This window comes from Pochonia chlamydosporia, chromosome 1 (genome assembly GCF_001653235.2).
Source record: "Pochonia chlamydosporia 170 chromosome 1, whole genome shotgun sequence".
Lineage (NCBI taxonomy): Eukaryota > Fungi > Ascomycota > Sordariomycetes > Hypocreales > Clavicipitaceae > Pochonia > Pochonia chlamydosporia.
Window position 1 is genome coordinate 5,586,459 of NC_035790.1, and position 19,825 is coordinate 5,606,283.

The following is a 19,825-nucleotide window of genomic DNA, read 5'->3' on the forward strand; positions in this document are numbered from 1 at the left end:
CCCCGTCCTTGTCACTTCTCCATCAAACTATGTTTCGTCGACTTCCTCTAGGAGGTCACATCACACAGCGATCGCCTCCTTAAAGGGCACTGCTTCCTCTCCACGATGCCCCAAGGTCACTCTCATCTAATATCCTTTCTGACGGTTCTGACACTCTCATTCTTTTTATCACTCGCTCACTCAGGACCAACCCAGACCGAGAGCGTCTTGCAAGGAGAAAAGAGAGACAACAACCCTCTCGGTATTGATTGGAGTCCTGCACCAGCTCCTGAAGACGGTCCGCCATTTTCGGCTGGAGCTTTAAGAGACCCCAAGTATCTCCCTGCGGAAATTGGAGGCATAGTTGCAGCATACGGTCTGTCCTTGGTGCTGGTCGCCATAACCTTGTTGTCCCTCGCAAAAAAACGACGTGAGCATCTCCAGGCCGGAAACGACGAGCTCGATTACGAGCAACCCAAGTCCCTCTACGGTCCTGAATCACCGTCCCGGGCAACTCATTCTCAGTCTTTTCATCCACAAGTACCTCTCAGGCGCTCAGGAGTTCCAAATTTTTCATACCCGTCGCCTCTGAACACCCAGTTTGACGATACTACACTTCCACCTCAGGCACCGTACTTTTACCCGTCGCCAACTTCATCGGTTGGCCACCCTGGAGTAGACCCATCTGTTGATCAGTCGGTCGTTGCCGCAGACAGAGAAATGGCGCAAAATCAGCTTGAAGAGATGTATAAGCATGTTATGGAACATGAAGATGCCAAACAGCGCGGAGTTGTGTTGGATACACCTGTCTACCCGAACCAGCAGCGCTCTTCAACTTCCGACAAATCCGTGACGTCGCCATCAAAGAAAGACAAAGCTAAACCAGCAAATTTGAATCTCGCGTCGGATGTTGGAGGCAAAACACAGTCCAGAACTTCATCGTTCTTTTCGGCTCTCCGGTCGCCAAGGAAGAAGGCAGTCAAAGGTATCAATATCTCGTCGCCAATCATGACGCCCCAGTCTGCCACCTTCCCAAGAAACGATTCTCAGGAGATGAGCCCAATTCCTCACAGAAACTATGCTCCTCCACCGCCACCCCCGATTCCAACGGATCAGATTCCATTTGGAGCCCAAGTCAGGAACAGCGGTGCTCCTCCTACGCCAAATATGTCTCCTGAGAGCATCCAGAGCATCGATGAGCGTATCAGCGCTCAGCTTGGCCCATCAAACGCCTCTAACGCTGGGAGATCCGAAGCAGACCCCGAGTCGGCGACGTCCCAAACACCTCTAGTTGGGTTGCCTTCATCCCCTAAGCCAGGTGCGACGTTTCCTTCTCTGCCAGCATCTCCTAAGCCTGGGGCTACGTTCCAAAGATCGAATGCACCTTCAGCAGTACGAACTGGTGGTAACTTGCCGTTGAGAGCTTACGAACCATCACTGAGCTCACCGTCTGCGATGGCATTTACAACGAAGCAGACCGTTTTTGAAAGACGTGGTCCTCTGTCACCAACTACGGGAAGAACTCCAATGACTGCTGGTGCCGTGCCTTATTCGCCATACCAGCCATATACCCCAGTAATCCCCATGACTCCGTCACTAGTGACCAGGGAGGATCGGAAGAGAATGAAGAGAATGGTTCCTAAGACCCCGACTACGGAATTGGTCAAAAGCTCCGACGAGATGTGGTGAAGAATTACGAGAGAACGGTTAAAGCCAAAACTAATTTTGCATACTTGGGAGGGCATAAGCGCATCTCCTTTTGCACCACCCAGCACAAGAGGGTATCTACTTTGTCAACAAACTAGCATGTCGCTGCTTTTCCTTTATCTTTGTATAGAATAACTGTTTGCGAAAGCCAATATCTGGGATGGACTACGGTTACGGGTTTACGGGATTGGAGATTGTTGAGGTACCTCAGTCAACTGGCATCATGCCTCTGTATTTCGCTGCGACTACTGTTGACCAGATAGAGTCAGAATCGAACACAGATCAATTGATATCATTCTCCGCTATTATTCATCAGCGTCGTCACCATCAGCATCACCGTCAGTATCACCGTCAGTATCATCAAGTGTCATCGTTTTTAGTCACCTTGCCCAGTGGATCATCTGCACGCTAAAAACACCAACCGTAGGTGACTTCGCGCCAAGCAGATATCCAACTGCGCTTATTGACTTGTCCCAGAATTAGAGTTTCTACCAGTCTTGGCATCTGCCTGCCAAAATTACCCTGTGATAGCCTTGTATCCACTTTTTGGATGAAAACTCTTGGCTTCCTGCTCCGTATGAAGGGGCTAGTATTGATGGCTTCAGAATACCTTTGACCCGGCGTATGTAAGTGACGCGGCCCGTCGGTTCGGGGTGACATCTCACCCAAGCCAGTTTTGCTCGAGGAACGTCACAACACTCTGGCGTAGAACGTCTTAGCTAAAGTTTACGGAGAAGGAGTCCGGGAGTCGAACCAGCGAGTCATTCACGCACGCGTCCGTTCGTTCTGAAGACGGTGGACAATTTCTTGGTCGTCTTGGCTCCTTCGACTAGATCTTCTTTGGCACGTGGGATAACTGCATGATTATGCAGAAGTATTCCTGGGCAAATATGCACTATAGAGACGAAGGAGTTTGGTCAGGGGTTTCGTGATGCTTCGGAGTTACCTTGACTCTTAACTCTCCGGTCTGGAGCAGGTGATTCCCCTTGTTGGACTGTGCTCTGAAGAATGTCATGCATAACCCCAGACAGCCTAGTCTTGGCGATCCATGCCATGACATGCTTAATTAGCCCTCTTTTCAATTGTACATGACGAGCTCATGTAACCTTCTCCGAACAAGTGCGTCTTCGTGTTCCAACGAAGCCGTGAGGTTTACTATTTTGGAAATCGGTGGTTGGGATCGTGTCTCAACTTGTCGCGAGAGGATGGAACTTTCCGTTTGGCAATTGATATAGACTTTGGCACCATGTGGTTAGCAGATCAAGGCGTCGAGCAGCGACGTACGGATTACCGTCTTAGCTAGAATGTAACCTACCCGGTTGGAGTTGTAGAGTATCCCATTCGCCCGTTTGTGGACCAAATTGTCTTTGTTCTGCGCCGTTCAAAGTCGTCAACGTTGTCTCCTAAACCTTGATGGATAGTTCTCGAAGGCGTACGGTGTACCGTACGAGACATTTACCTTCGGCCAACAGTTGGGGATTCAACTACACCGAAACAAACCGTATTTTCAAAACAAAGGCCATGCGAAAATCGACGCAGCAGCTAAATTATGTGTGAATGTGTTGTCGAGTAGAAGCGACGATCATTGCGATTGCCAAAATGAGCCCTTGCTAGTCCGTTTTGGGTCTCACCCAGGCTGACAACCTGAGCCAGCCATTGAGGATGAAACCTCACATCCAGCTGCAATGAGAACCTCACCTCACGCCAAAAAGTCCAGCGAGATCCCATGTCAAATCGCCTGGCGTAACCCGCAGAGAATCAGCTCTCTTCATCGGTGATGGCCTCAACGACCACACCGCATGTAAGCCTACCATGGCGAGGAACCCGGTCAACAGAGCGTGAAGCTTTCATCAGCGACTTCAGCCCACCACCATCAATGGACCTCTTCCTCAACGACATCCTCCAAAGACGCACCCCAGGTACATGCCGCATCGCCTACGACGATGCCGACCTCCGCTACTTCATCGAAGGCCGCCAAGATCGCCACTTCCGCAGCCCAACCACCCAGCTCGTCACCTCCATCCTGGACAAGATCTGGCTGCACGACTTCCAGGGCAGCGGCAAGACGTTCCTGGCCGGCACGGCAGTCGAACAACTCATCAAGTGCGCCTCGTCCCTCGAAGCGGTATGCTACTACTTCATCACACTGCACGACGTTGCTACGCAGAAGCCCGAAAACGTCCTAAGAACGCTCTTGTGCCAGCTCGCGCAACAGAGTTTCGCGGCGTATCGCGAGCTGCGCAAGTGCGTGCTGGAGGCTGCTCCACCGGGGGTTTGTGCGGAGATGGGGTACGCCTGGGATGGGGGGTTCGACTACTTGTACTATCGGCCGCTGCTGCAGCTGTTTGAGAGTATGACTAGGCATTTTACGAGGGTGACGCTGGTGGTGAATAACATTACGAGGTATGGGGGCAGGGAGGACCTGGATGCGTGGGAGGTGGTGGTGCAGGTGTTTGCGGATGTTGTTAAGCGGACGGGGAGTCGGCTTAGGGTGTTGTTTACTAGTGATAATGGCGTGCGGGATGGGGAGTTGATGGTGAATGAGTGTGACTTTTGTCCCATATTTGCGAGGGTTTCGGAGGAGGAGTTGAGGTTGTATGTGAGGGGGCAGCTGGAGAGGAGGATTGCTGGCGGGGAGGAGTATCTGAGGTCAGAGGAGGTACAGAGGTGGTTGGAGGATTATTTGGCGATACATTCGAATGGAAGGTGAGTCTTTTTGAGGGAGATATGATGATGATGATGTGTACGTGGCTGGTTACTGACATGTTCTGCGTTCACTGCGGCATAGTTTCACGTGGATCAACGCACAACTTGACTTGCAATGCAAGCTCATTGCCTCGAAGCAGTGGCAGCACATACCCGTGGAACGTACCCAAACAGATGTTATTGCAGAACAGCGGTTCGGCCCTGATCCCAACAATTTCAACTCGGGCATGGTACCGTATGAAGCCAACTTGCAATACATTGTCAACCAACAGGACAAACGCACTCAATTCATTGTGGAGCGCATGATACATTGGGCTCAAATCGACCGCCGCGTCAACATGACTATTGACCAGGCTTGTGAAGCTCTGAACAAGCTACTTTTTCGTCACGGACTTGCCGCTTCGGGTTCCCAAGTCACCGCGGACGAGGTTCTGGGATCATGCGGCCCTCTAATTAGGCTTGGCGTGGACAAGCGCACATTTGAACTGGCCCACGAATCTGTTGCCAGATACGTGGCTACCAGAATACCCCCTGATAAACCGGAACTGGCGCCCTTTCGCACAGACAGAGACAAGTTGGAGCAGATGAGGGAAGAACTAGCAAGAGTTTGTTTCGAAACCCTGAGAGAGCCGAGCCTCGTATGGATGCCGTCAACACTCTCACAAGACCAAGAGCGTATCAAACGCCGAGACGAGCAAAGTCCGCTCTATGGCCTCGCCGCGTCTCACTGGCACAATATCTGCCATTCAGATTGGGGAGACGATGTCACAGACGAATTCATGTCTCCCGTATTCCAGACTGGGACTGCCGCTTTTGCAAATTGGGTACTAGAGCACCGTCGTCGACGTTTCATACATTCACTGCCGCCTTTTGCGGCCCCTGTGTGGGGTGAGCATCCCAGTCTTCCTGCAACGTTGTACAATCAACTTGCCGCAGAGCTGGCGGGCTCGTCCATAACAGCATTACATATAGCTGCCGCATTTAGCAAACCCAATCTATGTAATAGCATCAGGAAACAGGATGCGGCAAGTTCCGCCAACACAGCAAGCGAACTGATGGGGTCCGCGCTCCATTGCGCCCTCGTCGGTCGAGCAGCTTTGGCGTTTGGTCTCGACGAGCCTCCTTGGCGAAGATATGGTCATTATGATAGGGGAAATGAGTACTACGATGTTGGCACAGACCGGTGGAGTCTGGCCACGACGATATCGTGTCTCTCGGACAGGTGCATGGCGATATGGCATAAATCGGGCCTTCATGCGCCGGCTGGGCAGAGGGACACATTTTCCATTGCGGCAGACTTACTCGCGGCATGCTTTTGGATGCAAGATGGGGACTTGTTCATCAGCATAATGGAAAAGGGCAAGCCGTTGGCTCCCGTAATCGATAGAGGCTTCGTTGAGGCGATGCGGAACAGGTGGTTCTTGATGCGGCCACATAGCTTACAGGAACGACCTGTACCGGCGATTGTGTTTGACGACTTGAGGGAATTTATGAATGATGTACACTTTTATCTGATGCAAAGGGTGCGTAGCGAATTGAACACCGGCGATCTTCCGGATGACGAGAGGGTTCTGTTGGAGGAGCTTCAAGCAGCGCTTGTAAACAACATGATGGAGAACACTTTAGAATGTGGCCAGGCATTCGGTATCCTGCAAGAAGAGTCCTAATTAATTTAGTCCGCCCCAAACGGAACTTCTAATGTCGGTTAGTACGTTTTGTTCGAATCTCGTGAGTTTGTTTGTCACAGACTCTGTTTGCCTAGTTTGGCCCTGTTTTGTTCGTATAAAGCGGCAGTGATGGTGCCGCCCATCCGTGACTACGACGATTTTCGGTCCTTTCTTGAGCGACAACCGAACCCGGCAGAGAGCGATATCCAGATCGTATTAGCGCCGTGGGCCGTGGTGGCTGTGGCATAAAGTGCCAATGACGTGAATGGTATTATTGTCCTCTGGGTTTTTGCTGCTGTTGCAGTGGCTTGGCAACGCCTCAGCAAAGTCGTCGACAAACAATACGTATGTTAGTCTGGCAGGCGGACGTAGGCAGTATGCTCATCCAAAGGCATTGGAGACGATGGTGACAATGAGATGCTCCGTCTCTATTCGTTGTAGCATCAACGTTCCGTTATGAGCGGGTCAAGGCAAAATATGCCTGTGCTCTTTTGGTGTGAAACTGCATTGCTGGCAGCAAAGCTCATGCGAGTGAAAAAAGAACCTTAGGGAGTAACTAGAATGTGGGTAAATTTAGAACTTTTGTTCCTGCAAGATTTGGAGACCTCCACAGCCGGACTTCGCGATTTCGCTTGTTGATGGATGGACCTCCAGGAACCAGGCACCACATCATCAGACACCAAGACATTTGGGGGACCCACAGCAAATTGAAGCTGCTCGTGGGCAATCCGATATTGGCGCGCATAAATCAATCTCTTGACTCTTAAATCCTGGCCAAGGCTGTATGGATGGGGGTTGAAATTTGCTGTCGGCATGCAAGGCCAGGTGAGTCCACAGCTGGGGGCGGAAGTGTCGCATGTGGCTGCCACGTCGTGGCGCTCGGGCAATATTCCAGACAAATCTGCAGTTCCGACAGTAAATAATTGTGAGTGGTGAAGCCGCGCTATTCTTCTGTGGCTGTGAATCAGACACCTGAGTCGCGACGGCCGACGCTTCAATTGTCCATCAATCTCATGCTGTTGTGTGAGTAGCATGCTTTGTGGCGTCGATTGATGTCACTGGCGGCAAAGGCTTTGTCCCTTCTCTGCACTATTGACCGGATCAGCTTTGATTAGATGGTGTTTTGGACCTCAAACCCAAGGTGCCACGGTTCAACAGTCTGTGGCGGAGATCAAAAATCGCAAAATATTGTAGCCACGAGATGAATGGCAAGCGCAAAGTACAGTTGAGCAGGAATACAATATTTGAACTGTAGTATTCGCAAGGGAGAATATGAACGGAGTCGAGTCCGGTTGTTGGATCTATCCTTGCATTCTTCGCATGTCGTTTGTGATCAAAGGCCTTACCCACCAGGTGAACCGTTTCCGATCCACCGTCGATCCAAGCGATTTGGTCCCCAGTTTGCCCAGTTCCTCCAAAGGTTGTTTGAGTGGCAACAGTACCGGTTCTCGTTCGCATTGATTCCGTTGAGAGTCTTGTGCCGTCTGATCTAGTTACTTTCACAGCCGTGAAGATTTTCAGAACGGTGATACAGTTTCAAGCAGATGACTGGTTTTGGCAGGAGCGGCCCACGGGCCAGTGACCCGCCCGCCTGTCGCGAGACAGATGGTGGGTCAGGCTCCTTGTCGGCCACGCTCTCCTGGCCCCTTCGCAGAGTCTTCGGAGCCCTTGTCGCTTGGAAGGAGGTTTGAGTGGCCCTTGCCGTTTTCCTCGAGTCCACAGCTTGCTGGGCATGGGCAAATGTGGGTGATTGTGGGCTGTTGTGGGTACGAGCCTTTGAACGTCAGCCAGTCACAGCGCTACCTTGGCTGGCACGACACCAGCATCCAAATCGTACGATGTTTGTTTCCCCCCATCCGGCATGTGCCGCCACCCACGGATCAGGAGGAGCCCTGGTCAAATTCTTCGTCCTCAAGTCTGCCGTCCGTCATCAATCAACCTCCCAGTCGCAGGCTTGAAGTGTCGAGCCATTCGAAACCATCGACACATCGGGCCAATTGCTCCATTAGCCTATTGCTGACTTTGTTTGCGATCAATTGATCCTTGGCCAGCCAGGCTGTGCTGTCACTTCCTGTCTGTCCGAAAGCTCCTGACGCTACTACTCTAAGCAACCCAACCAAGCTTGGCCCCAGTCTGGTCACCAACAACTACTGTGGTACACACTGAGGTAGCCTGGTGTTTTGTTTTGTGTGCCTCTGGGGGCATCTCTTGCAGTCCTGTTACCAACCTGGCGCCAATCCATGTCGACTTCGCCTCCGGTTCGATTTGACTGACACACCTAGCTCGGCCTGGCCTGGATCCTCCGTCCCTGCCGTTGGAGCCCTCGCTCGTCCAGACTCCAGACATTTGAGTTCTTCCACGTTTCTTTGGAGGTGGGCTCCAATCCAAGTACCAGTTCGACTCCAGAGTTTTCTTTTTGTTTTTTTTGCTTTTAGTTCCGACTCGTCAAACTGTCTGCTTTTTTGGGCTGTCGTCTGGACATCGCTTGTCATTTTATTTCCCTGCTCTGGAGCCTGGGACGCATGCGACCCTCCACCCCATAACCAGAGAGTCGGAAATGCTGGACCTTGACTAAGAACAAGGAAGCCAAAACCAGCCTTCGTCCACTACTAACCAAGAAATCGCTTCTCCTTCTTCTTTTTGAATTCCATCCAAAGCACAACACCCGGGCAGGTCATTCGATTTACCTGCAACCTTGTGAGCAGATCCAGCACGGTTGCATGGCAAGCACTGTCCCTATTGGTGCTCAAGTCAGACTCAACCCTGCCACGGGGTCGATAGTCGAACGACTACCAACCCGCCGTCATTCGATTCCAAACCACCACACGCACCACCTCGTCTTTGCCTCGCCATAACCCGACATTCCGTTTGTTTGTTTGCAGCTGCTACCATACTGCACCGCACCGCGCCGCACCGTAGCTTTACCCATCTGTCAGACATCTGACGACCGACTACTTTCTGAAGCCGCGCATTGCAAAGCCTAATCCGAGACCCCGGTATCCGGCATTCCACTGCCAGCCTGGTGCTGCGGCGCAAGACACACCCGACGACCGAGCTTATCCGTGAGCGTACTTCAGCTCACACGCCAGCGTCATGGCCCAGGAGGGCACCGCGAACCGATTTGGGTTCGAGGACCCAGCTTTCGGTTTCATGAATGAGCCTGCTGCTGTTGTCAGCGAAGCTTCTGCGCATCCGTCGTCGCTGGCTGATGCCGATCCCAACAGCCAACAACTGTACACGCCGTCAACATCGGACTGGGACTTTCAACCCACCCCAGCATTTGATAACATCAACATAGGCACAAGTGCCGCCCCAACAACCCAGCCTGGTGTTAGTGCTGCCGCGTGGTCTTTCCCTCTCTTTGACCAATCCCAGGACGGGACGTTCAACTTTGCCGGCTTCTCACCGTCGGATGTTAATTCGAACATTGCTTTCGGTGTCTCGAACCCCGGGGCCCTGAACAGTGCTAGACAACCCGCGGCGATGCCAATGTCGCCTGCTCTTCAGCAGAAATTACGGAACATTGCAATGCCTCCTCACCTGCAGTATAACTCACCCAAGAGTGCCTCGAGCCCTGATTCGGCCAACAACGATTCCAAAGGAGGCAACGCCTCGTCGCCGGAACATGGGGATCTTTCAAAACTCGATACTAGAAAACGAAAGGTATCATCCGACCCTGAGGATGATGATGATGTCGATGATGATGACAAGCCGGTCAAGAAGACCGCTCACAATATGATTGAGAAGCGGTACCGGACCAACATTAACGACAAGATTGCCGCCTTGCGAGATAGTGTCCCAAGTCTTCGAATTATGTGTAAGAGTGCCAGGGGCGAGGATACTACAGAAGACAGAGAAGAGCTGCACGGTCTTACGCCAGCTCACAAGCTGAACAAGGCAACAGTAAGTTCAATCGAACCAAGATGTACAGAGGCAGCCAGCAGACTGTATCAATCTCTCTCGCCATTGCAAAAAGGTTGCTGACACAATGTTCGTGTACAGGTCTTGAGCAAAGCCACTGAATATATTCGTCATCTTGAGAAGCGAAATAACCGGCTACTGGAGGAGAACGGTGCTATGCAAGCACGCATAGCCGCTTTTGAGAAGTTGTTCATGGCTGGCGCCATGAACGGATCTATCACTCCAATGCAACATCCTCCGACTCCTATGCAGTATGCTCAAGACAACCCGCAGCAATTCGGTAGCTCGCCCATGGGTACTCCCCAGCCCAGTGTCAACCCAGCGACTTCTGGCATGATACAGGTGCCCGATGATATGAAGAGAATCATTTCTGCTCAAATGGCTGTTGGCCAACCATATCCAGTGCCTCAGCAACCCTTCCGTGGAGCGAACCCAGCGATCATTCGCCAGCAGCAAATGCAACAACAACAGCAGCAGCAGCAGCAGCAAGCTCAAAACGGGTTTTTCCATGGAAACCCATACGTTGGAAAGCTCATGGTGGGCTCTCTTGCTGGGCTCATGATAATCGAGGCAGTACGGGAGACGGAAGCGAGCACTGAAACTACAGAAGGGCGCGGCCTCTTTGCCCTGCCGATTCAGCTTGTAAGGTTCTTAGGATCGAGTCTTGACGTGCATATCATGGGATACCATGCTCTGGCATCTCTCAAGCTTATGCTGCTCCTGGGTATGTTCCTCTGGGTATTTGTGCCTTCCCTGTTTGCCCCTCGCGATGCAAAATCCAAGAAGCCGCAAGCCAGCATTTTACGTAAAGCGCCATCCTTGGCCTCGTCAATTCAACTACGCCGACAAGCTTGGCTCACTGCCATCCAAACCGTCTGGGTTCCCCGACACAACTTTTTCCTCGAAGCTGCAGCTCTCATACTGAAGACCATGAAGCTCAGCCTACGCAATGTTTTTGGGACTCACGTTTTCCAAATACTCACAGGCATGACCCAGGAGCAAGAAGTCGCGAGAGTGAAGGCCTGGTCCATTGCACTAGATTCCCAGTTGGCCGGTGGGGACGTTGACGTTTGCAAGAGTCGACTTATCCTGACTTTGCTTGCATCTGGGACATTACCCGACACTCCTATTCGCCTCATGCTGAAGGCACTTCATATTCGCGTTCTTCTGTGGCGCGTGACAGGCAGCAAAGTTGTGCAGGCAGGTGTTAATGCCATTGCTGCGAAACTGGCTAGATCGCGTTGGAATGAAGCTCGCCAGCTGAACCAACTTTTTGTCCAACTTCGTCGTGGATCATCGGCGCAACATGATGACGAGCTCCCTGAGCACCTAGTCCGTTTACTTGAGCAAGACTGCGATGACGTTCTAAGTCCCCAGGTCATTCAACGTGCTCACAACTTGGCATTTAACATGGATACAACATTTAATGTCGCCGCACCGATTGACAGCATGGACAATGTCGTGGATGATGTTGCCATCGGCTCTCCTATGGATGCAGTGGCGGCCTGGTGGTCCACAGAGGTTCTGCACCGCGTTCTTATTGATGCCTTGGACAAGGACGCTCAACCTAGCACAGACACGGCTGAGGATATTGACGTGGCTATCCACGTGGCACCGATTGGCTCTTACGCTCAGATGCGCGCCATTCTGGCTCGCGCTGTGCTTGTGAAGGAGTCTCGCGGAACGCACATTGCAGCTGCGTTGCAGGCTCTCAAGACGGACAGGATTACCAGTCCCCTGGCCAGGACGAATCTCATCGTGGGCCATGGATTTGACGACTTCGCACCCGATTTCTCGATTGCTCTGCGATGTGCCATGGCCATCGCACACCTCAACCGGGTGGCAAATACTCCCAATGCCAGATTGGCAAATGTGGAATCACTGAACTCCATCGTACGACCCGAACACACGACGTGCATGTCACTTCTTGGATTCACTTCGATGATGGAACTAATGGACCATTTGCTAATCCACAAGAAGATGGACGACAAAATTGAATTTATTTTGGAAAAGTTCGCGGCCACCCTACGTCTATGGGTTGGTGGTCAATTCGCCAGCCACTGCGGTATTGACGGCGAAGTTCGACAGCAAGTGGTGGAGAGGTGTCTGGCAGTAACCAAGAGCTTGGTGGGGATGGAAATAGACACTGGTTACGGCAGTATGAGCGATGATGAAGCCGTGCAGGAATAAAGAGCACGACTGGAGGGACGGACGGACTACTTACTGGCCGGCGAACTGGAAAGCCAACTGGCAGGCGGGGGGGCGTTTTGGATCTTTATTCACACAGACAGGCGTTATACCGGCGTTGCACCAGCTGCACAATGATACTCCACTTGATGCTCTTGATTTACACGACGGTTTTGGTTCAATTATCTGTACGACTACACACATATGCATGCTTGGCTACTTGGCAAGGGGGACAACGAATTGACGATTGATTTCACGGTGGAACTTTTGGGGGAGAAAGCCATGCACAAAAGGCAGAGGGACAGATGTGTGGCAGATTGGTGGCGAACAGCGGACTGGGAAATATAGATCTTGATGGGCGTCTGCGCGTAACCAGACGCCCACCGGCAGTCTTTTATCATGCATTTTTTCCTTTTTACATCTAATTATATTTTATTTATTCTTCATGTTCTTCGTACGATGCTGGAGTCGAGTCGTATTTGTGAGGAGATTTCAATGTTGCTACGTACCAGCCATGAGTGCTGGGGCTGGATGGACCAGTTCCTGGATGTCGGTTTAGTGTGTGCAGGGATATTCGGTCATTCTGATTAGGGTATGTTTGTGTGTGTATATGTATATGTACAAGTATGTAATTAACATTCTGTGAATAGACAGGTAGCACTCGCTAGAGAGTGGCATTGCATACCTACCCTACGTCGGTAATTCTTTTCACAAGCCAAGATCAATTACCAGTCCGGTGCACTTCCACAACCTCCACCCGCCATGACGACTGGCCGGACCATCTCCGAGCTTGACCCATTCATGGATCCATTGACAGTGGGCTTGATGCCATTGACTTTCCGAGACTTCCTCCCTACAAGCTGTATCTTCCTGTCGAGCTCTGCAAAGGGATAATCGCCACTCTCACCCTTGCGCACCCTCCATCTGGTCGTGCCTAACGCCGCATCGAGCTCCTCTACCGGCGGTAGTTTGAGATACAGCAGCCCGTCGCCACGCGGCTCAACAGCAAACGTAGCTATCGACAGTGAGCCATCATTGCTGCAGGAACCGCTCTTCATGTCAAAGTTGCGTTTGTGATGGGGACACGAGATCCACGGGGCCGCCTCAGGTGCACTGGGCTCCTGTTTCCCATCCTGTGAGCAGCTCTTGTTAGGATCGTGGCCGATGAGTCCGTCGGACAGGACGAATGCCCTCTTGTGCGGACACATTTGCTGCGTGGCGTAGTATTTGCCTCTGAACCGCCACACTGCGAGCTGCGTGTCGCCGCGCTTGATGGTCGCCGAAATACCGTTTGGCAAGTCGTCTGCGCCGTCAAAGTACTGCGTTTGGATGACGGGTTCCCAAGCCGTGCTGGACCACTGGCTGCCCAGGCTGCCGAAGTCTTGGGCCGCAGAGTCCTTGGGCCAGTACACGGGACGAGTTTGACCCCTGTCCTGCTCGGTTTCTACATTTTCAATGGTGTCGGGTGTGTTGTGGAACTGTTTGAACTGGGCTGCCATTTCAGGATTCTTGATGGCTTCGGCCCATTCGTCAAAGTAGCTTGCCACCAGGTCCTTCATTTGGGTTTCGAGCGAGGCGCATATGCCGAGTTTGTCGTCGAGGATGACTTCTTGGAGATATTTCAGGCCGCCGGGGAGGTTCTCCAGCCATCTTGCCGTGCGTTGGAGCTTGTCCGCCGTTCGGATGTAGAACATGAGGTAGCGGTCGAGAATGGGGATGACGTCTGCGGGAGAGACGTCCTTGGCGAGGAGTTCAGAGTGTTTTGGTTTGGCGCCTCCGTTGCCGGCGACGAAGATGTTGAATCCTTTTTCTGTGGCGATGAGACCGAAGCTTGAAGTCATGCGTGTCAGTTACATTCTGATAAAAGGATGAGTCTTCAGGAGGACGCAAACATACTCCTTGTTCTGGGCTTCGGCACATTCTCTCACGCAACCGCTCACACCACCCTTGATCTTATGCGGTGCCCTGATACTCTTGTATCTCTCCTCCAATCTCACCGCCATGCCAACACTATCACCTATACCGAACCGACACCACGTCGTTCCCACGCAGCTCTTGACCGTCCGGAGAGACTTGGCGTACGCGTGGCCGGATTCCATCCCCGCTGCCACGAGTTTACCCCATATATCCACAAGATCCTGCTTCTTGGCGCCAAACATGTCGATTCTCTGGCCGCCCGTGATCTTGGTGTACAAGTTGTACTCCTTGGCCACGGCCCCAATGGCAAGTAACTTGTCCGGCGTGATTTCACCGCCCGGCACACGCGGCACGACGGAGTAGGTGCCGTTGCGCTGGATGTTCCCCAAAAACCGATCATTCGTGTCCTGCAGTCCATGCGTGCTCCTGGCCATGACGTGCTTGTTCCAGAGGGAGGCGAAGATGCTGCCCACGGCGGGCTTGCACATCTCACACCCGGAGCTGGTCTTGTCGTTGCCCGCTTCGCGCATCACGTCCGCCAACGTCTTGAGCTGCTTCACCATGATGATGTGGTACAGCTCTGCGCGGGAGTAGTTGAAGTGCGGGCACAGATGGTTCTTGACCTCGTTGCCCATCGCTGCCATGGTCTTGTTGAAAATGGTGGTGACGAGAGGCATGCACCCGCCGCATCCTGTGCCAGCCTTGGTGCACGACTTGATTGCCCCGATGTCCTTGCACGTTCCGTCCTTGACGGTATTGACGATATCCGCCTTGGTGACGTTGTGGCAGGAGCAGATTTGCGTGTCGTCTGGTAAGTCATCACCATCATCTTCACCGTCCTTTTTAGCCCCGAGGATGAATTGGCTAGGCGGGATGTCTAGTTCCTTCATGGTCTTGACCATGGGGACTACCTTGATGTAGTCGTTCGTGTCGCCAATCATCATTCCGCCGAGGAGGTATTTCCCGTCGGACGTGAAGATATATTTCTTGTAGATGTTTTGAAAGGGGTCCGTGTAAGTGAGTGTCTTGACGGATTGGGCTTGATCAGCCGCGCCGTTTGTCAACTTGCTGTACTTGGCGGGGAGGTGCTTCGGTCCGTCTCTATCTGCGAAGAAGTCTCCGAAACTGGCGACGTTGACGCCAAGGAGTTTCAACTTGGTGCTCAGATCGGGGCGTTTGAATACCCGTGGTGCGTGAAGCTTCGCCTGTGTGAGGTTGAAGGCTAATACTTCGGCCATTTCAACACCCGGGGCAATCAGACCGAATGTTTGGCTTTGCCAGTTGGCACATTCGCCAATGGCGTATATATCAGGTTGGCTGGTTTGCAAATCGTTCCCAATGGCGATCCCGCCTCCTCGCTCGACACAGTCAAGACCTGATACTCGTGCCAGTTCGTCTCTTGGCGTCACGCCAATGGCGAAACACAAGGTTGAGCAGTCGACTTGCTCGCCATCTTCAAACACCACGCCGGTAACGTTATTCCCCTGATCAACCTTGATTTCCTTCACACGCTTGCTCAGCATGACGTCCAGACCAAGCTGACGGACTTGCTGGACAACCATGTTCCCTGCATCTAGGTCAAGTTGGCGACTGAGAACCCATTTATTGCGCTCTATCAACTTGACCGAATGAAAACTCTCAAGGTCCATCATTGCTTTGGCCGCTTCAAGACCTAGCAGTCCTCCGCCGACAACGCATCCCGTTGTCCCTTTTCTCTCGGCCGCAAAGGCAATGAGATTTACTAAGTCGTCGATTGTTCTGTATACGAATACCCCGTTGGCGTCACATCCTGGGGTGTGTCGTGGTATTGAGGCATGTGAGCCCGTCGCAAGGACTAGTATATCGTAGGCTACGATATCGCCATTCTCGCATGTGACTGTCTTGGAGGACGAGTCTATGTATGTGACTTTTGTGTTGATGTGATAGCTGAGAGAGGCGTTTGTTTCCTCGTACTACCCGGTATTAGTTACGGTGTTGACGGTGGGAAGGAATACAACATACCCATGTTAGAGGGTTCATGTACAAGTTTTCGACTTTGCGATGCTCAAAAAAGCTCGTCAATCCGACTCGATTATACGCAACGTGTGATTCTTCACCAAGAACAGTAATTGTATATTGTCGTTCATGGGCGTCATATTTCAAGAGTTTCTCTCTGCTTTTGTTAGCACTGCTCGGAAAGTCCCAGAAAAGAACATACATGAATGCAATTCCGACCATGCCCAACCCCACAACCACGATCTTTTTCTTTCCTGTAGTCATTTTGCTGTGATTCACGTCTAGTCTAAAGGTGAAGACAAATGCATAACTAACAGATGCATCTTGGGAATATTTTACAACCTCATCAGGTGACTTTCATCATGAATTAAACATCTCCGGAAGGCGAACCGATCTTTTTTCGCAACTACATTCATTGGCTTGCTATTTCAGAGAGTCTACAAGTGCAGGGATCAACGATAAGCTCGGCTGTTCGTGATAGAAATTGTGGCCAATCAGCGGGAGGGCGATTATCCGAATCAGCAAGGCTTGGGGGTCCGCGGAGAAGGAAAGTGCCGCGAAATAAATGTCCGGGGAAGAAGTGTCAAGGTTTGTTATGCTTTGATATCGAGTCTGTATCTTATCATTGTCTCGGAATCAGCTGCGTGGCCCTGGGGCAGATTCACACGAGATGCTTTGATAGCTGCCTGCAGTAGTATTGTTCTTTAGCAGTTAATGCACATAATGGGTATTTATTTAAAACTTAAATCTTCTTTATTTAAGCCTTTCAGATGCTTTTTCTCGGCACATGCTCAGACCAAGAGACCATTTGAGTCTTATCATGGTGGTGGATCTTGATAGGAACTAACCGCATCGCGAGCTGATTGGCCAGCGTCTTAGTCGTCGATGAGCCTTATCTGCCACCACGGTTTGCCTCAACGGACTGACAAACCAGCAGGGCATCGATTGTATGGCTAGGCTATCTACCATATTTCGAATCCCCAAGTAATGTAGGCTTGACGCGGTTGTTACTTAGGTTGTTTTCAACATGCACATCGAGGCCTCTCCGCCGACGCTGAACGGTAACGATGATAGACGACAGGCCCAATTATTGTCATAGGTCACAAAATTTTGGCTGTCAAGTAATACAAGGGACATCAATGCTCAGCCACAGGAGGAAGTCAGGAATTATCATTGTGCAGGGCGGTGCGTAGAGCATCAGCCGCAACTCAGGACTGGACTACCCATCACCAACAGTGAAGCCTAGTTTCAACACCTCACACATGGCACCGATACGATTTAAAACTCCTCCCTACTTACTCCGTAAGTAAAAAGGGGTCCTTTTCCTGTGGTGACAAAACCAGCCGCAGCTCCCTGCCTGGTGGATGGAATTCTCATCCTTAAATTGTATGCTGATAGGTGCGGGGGAATGGTCTAGAGTTCTGCATGGCTGTGTAAACAAAGCAATGTGCATCTTCGGAGCACTGTCCTGGGTAAGATGGCTAGGTGCTGAATGTCACACGGCTTGACATGACACCAACTTCTTCTCGATTCAACACTGTCCATCACATATGCGTTTTGTCTCCGGCACCTCCATGTCTCGAGCCACCCCCCTCCCGGGGGATTAGGAAGGGTACACAACAGGAGCGGTGTATTATGATCACAACTGTGTTTTGTACGACATGACATCTGGAGTAGTTGTAATACGTTGGCCGCAAGTCTCCCCGATGACTTCTGTCATGCCGGCTTGACTTGGACAGTCTTGCTAGCTTCCCCGCAAAGACATGACAACGGTATGAAATGAACCATCAATGCCAGGCTCATCTACCATCTTCATAGTAGAGTTTTGCAAAATCGAAACTAAGCACAGTTGCTCAGGGCCCTGGTAAGCACGTGCGGTTCGCCGATCCCTTGGTGGCTTGGGATATCCTCCAACATGTCGAGCTTCACACGTCTGACCCCGAGCGCGATGAATTTGTACGTCAGAATTGGATGGTAATACTACTTGGTCCGCTTCCAACGAGACTGGACGGCATTCGAAAGGGGTCGGGCCATCCCAAAAGAGTTCTGTTCCGGATACTCGGCGGTCTGAACCGAAACTACGAGATACCCTGGGTCGATTTGAAGGGCAGGAATAGACCGTTTCAAGAACTGGTGAGAGCCGACTTGCGACGGATAGTGCTGCACCTGGCGACCTTCGCAAATCCAGACTCTTCCCGTGCCAGCTGGAGCCGGCTTCATGGTACCTATATTACGTGTGAAGACTTCCGGTACGTAACGAACACAAAGAACAGAGATCTAGTAAAGACGCGTCGTCTCGTTATTGAGGATGGGCAATCGCGACAAGAGGGAAACCCACGGAATGTCGTCGGCCGATGGCACGGTAGACTTTGGTATTTGAGTCTCATTTCTTTTTATTCTTCCACGTCCGAAAACATGTGCTAACTCGTGCCCTAGGCAAGCTCGCTGCAAAGGGCCGTACATGCCAAGCCGCCTCGCTCATGTCATTCTCAAAAATATTTCCATTGACCTTCCGTGCAATATCGCGGTCATGGCCAAAGTTGCCGTGGCATTCTTGCGAGCAAACTTGGTGGACTGGTCATATGCCAGGTCCTGGACTCGATGGGTCATTCTCCAGAGCCCAGGGAACTGGATGCATTTCCAGTCACACATTAGATACTTTTCAGTTCTGCAGCCGGCTTCTGCTTCCCAATTTCCAGTTTCGGGAAACTTGGGTTTGGAGCTGCAAAGAGAACAGTGGGAAGTAAACCACAGACCGGCAAACGAAAGAAGCACAGGGAACCACGTTATCATCAAGGAGCACCGCATATCGCTGGGTATATGCATGTCGATGGAGATTGACCCGCCATCCTTCTCAGTCTTTGTTGTCAGTGATGAGAACGGGGAGTTATCCGGGGATATCTTTGACCCTTTGAATGTCGAATACCCTCGGGCCTATGTCCATCCAAGTGATGCCGAGCCCAACCTCGTGTTGCTCCAGGCACTGCTTTACAAGCAGCACAAGGTGGCGTTCAACAAACTGAAATCAACTCTAAACTTCTTAACAAATGTTTGTTTTGGAGCCCGCGCTGGCACTTCACCAAAGAGAATAGAAGCTAACTGTTGATGTAGGAGAACGTCATTGGGAGAGTGACGGAGCAGAGAGCTCGACTTACACGGCTAAGGGAATGTGTGGAGGAGAAATTACCACGAATCGGGAGCATGATAAGAGACATATGGTTGTCAGTTAGGGAGTGTAGAAGCACTCAGCCCGCATATACGGTGTTGAAGAATTGGCACGCTTTGTTCAAATACGTTCACGATGAACAAACGCTCCTTTTGGACCTGATTGACAGGGAGATACGGCGTTGGTATTGAGTCTCTCCTCTGAGTAAAGATGGACATGGATTTTTAAGAATGAAGACGGGGCCATTTGTACTTGATCAACCACGTTGATCAACGTGGTTGATTAGCTAGGTGCTTGACTGCTTTTGGTTTCAACTGTATTGGCAACGGCGGTAGTTTGCTTCCAGACTTTGCAGCCACTCACACCCACATTGTCGTTGATAATTTGCAGGAATTTAGCAATACAATATTCACTCCACTATATTGTATGTTTTACATTTTCGCACTCCCAAATCACCATCCCAAGTTCGACTTGAAGGAGAGGCCCCACCTCTGCGCTGCACTACACCTACTTCATCTCCACAGCAGCTTTAACCTCACTCACCTCTCACATCACCTCACACTCACACATCTCACCACTC

At 51.4% G+C, this 19,825-nt stretch overlaps 4 protein-coding genes across 4 annotated transcripts; 3 read left to right on the forward strand and 1 right to left on the reverse strand.

Moving 5' to 3' along the window:
* Positions 1-105: 105 nt before the first annotated feature.
* Positions 106-1,668, forward strand: VFPPC_01453 (hypothetical protein; the record flags this gene model as incomplete). The annotated part of the gene is made up of 1 exon (XM_018281283.1): positions 106-1,668. The coding sequence occupies one exon, from the start codon at positions 106-108 to the stop codon at positions 1,666-1,668; it is 1,563 nt and encodes a 520-aa protein (XP_018149923.1).
* Positions 1,669-3,562: 1,894 nt separating this feature from the next.
* Positions 3,563-6,059, forward strand: VFPPC_01454 (hypothetical protein; the record flags this gene model as incomplete). The annotated part of the gene is made up of 2 exons (XM_018281284.1): positions 3,563-4,392; positions 4,475-6,059. 2 exons carry the CDS (start codon positions 3,563-3,565, stop codon positions 6,057-6,059), a joined length of 2,415 nt encoding a protein of 804 aa, XP_018149924.1.
* A 3,093-nt stretch (positions 6,060-9,152) lies between these two features.
* Positions 9,153-12,170, forward strand: VFPPC_01455 (sterol regulatory element binding protein Sre1; the record flags this gene model as incomplete). The annotated part of the gene is made up of 2 exons (XM_018281285.1): positions 9,153-9,962; positions 10,062-12,170. 2 exons carry the CDS (start codon positions 9,153-9,155, stop codon positions 12,168-12,170), a joined length of 2,919 nt encoding a protein of 972 aa, XP_018149925.1.
* A 722-nt stretch (positions 12,171-12,892) lies between these two features.
* VFPPC_13090 (nitrite reductase) lies at positions 12,893-16,343 on the reverse strand (the record flags this gene model as incomplete). The annotated part of the gene is made up of 4 exons (XM_018290867.1): positions 12,893-13,997; positions 14,064-16,036; positions 16,086-16,236; positions 16,282-16,343. 4 exons carry the CDS (start codon positions 16,341-16,343, stop codon positions 12,893-12,895), a joined length of 3,291 nt encoding a protein of 1,096 aa, XP_018149926.1.
* Positions 16,344-19,825: the final 3,482 nt, after the last annotated feature.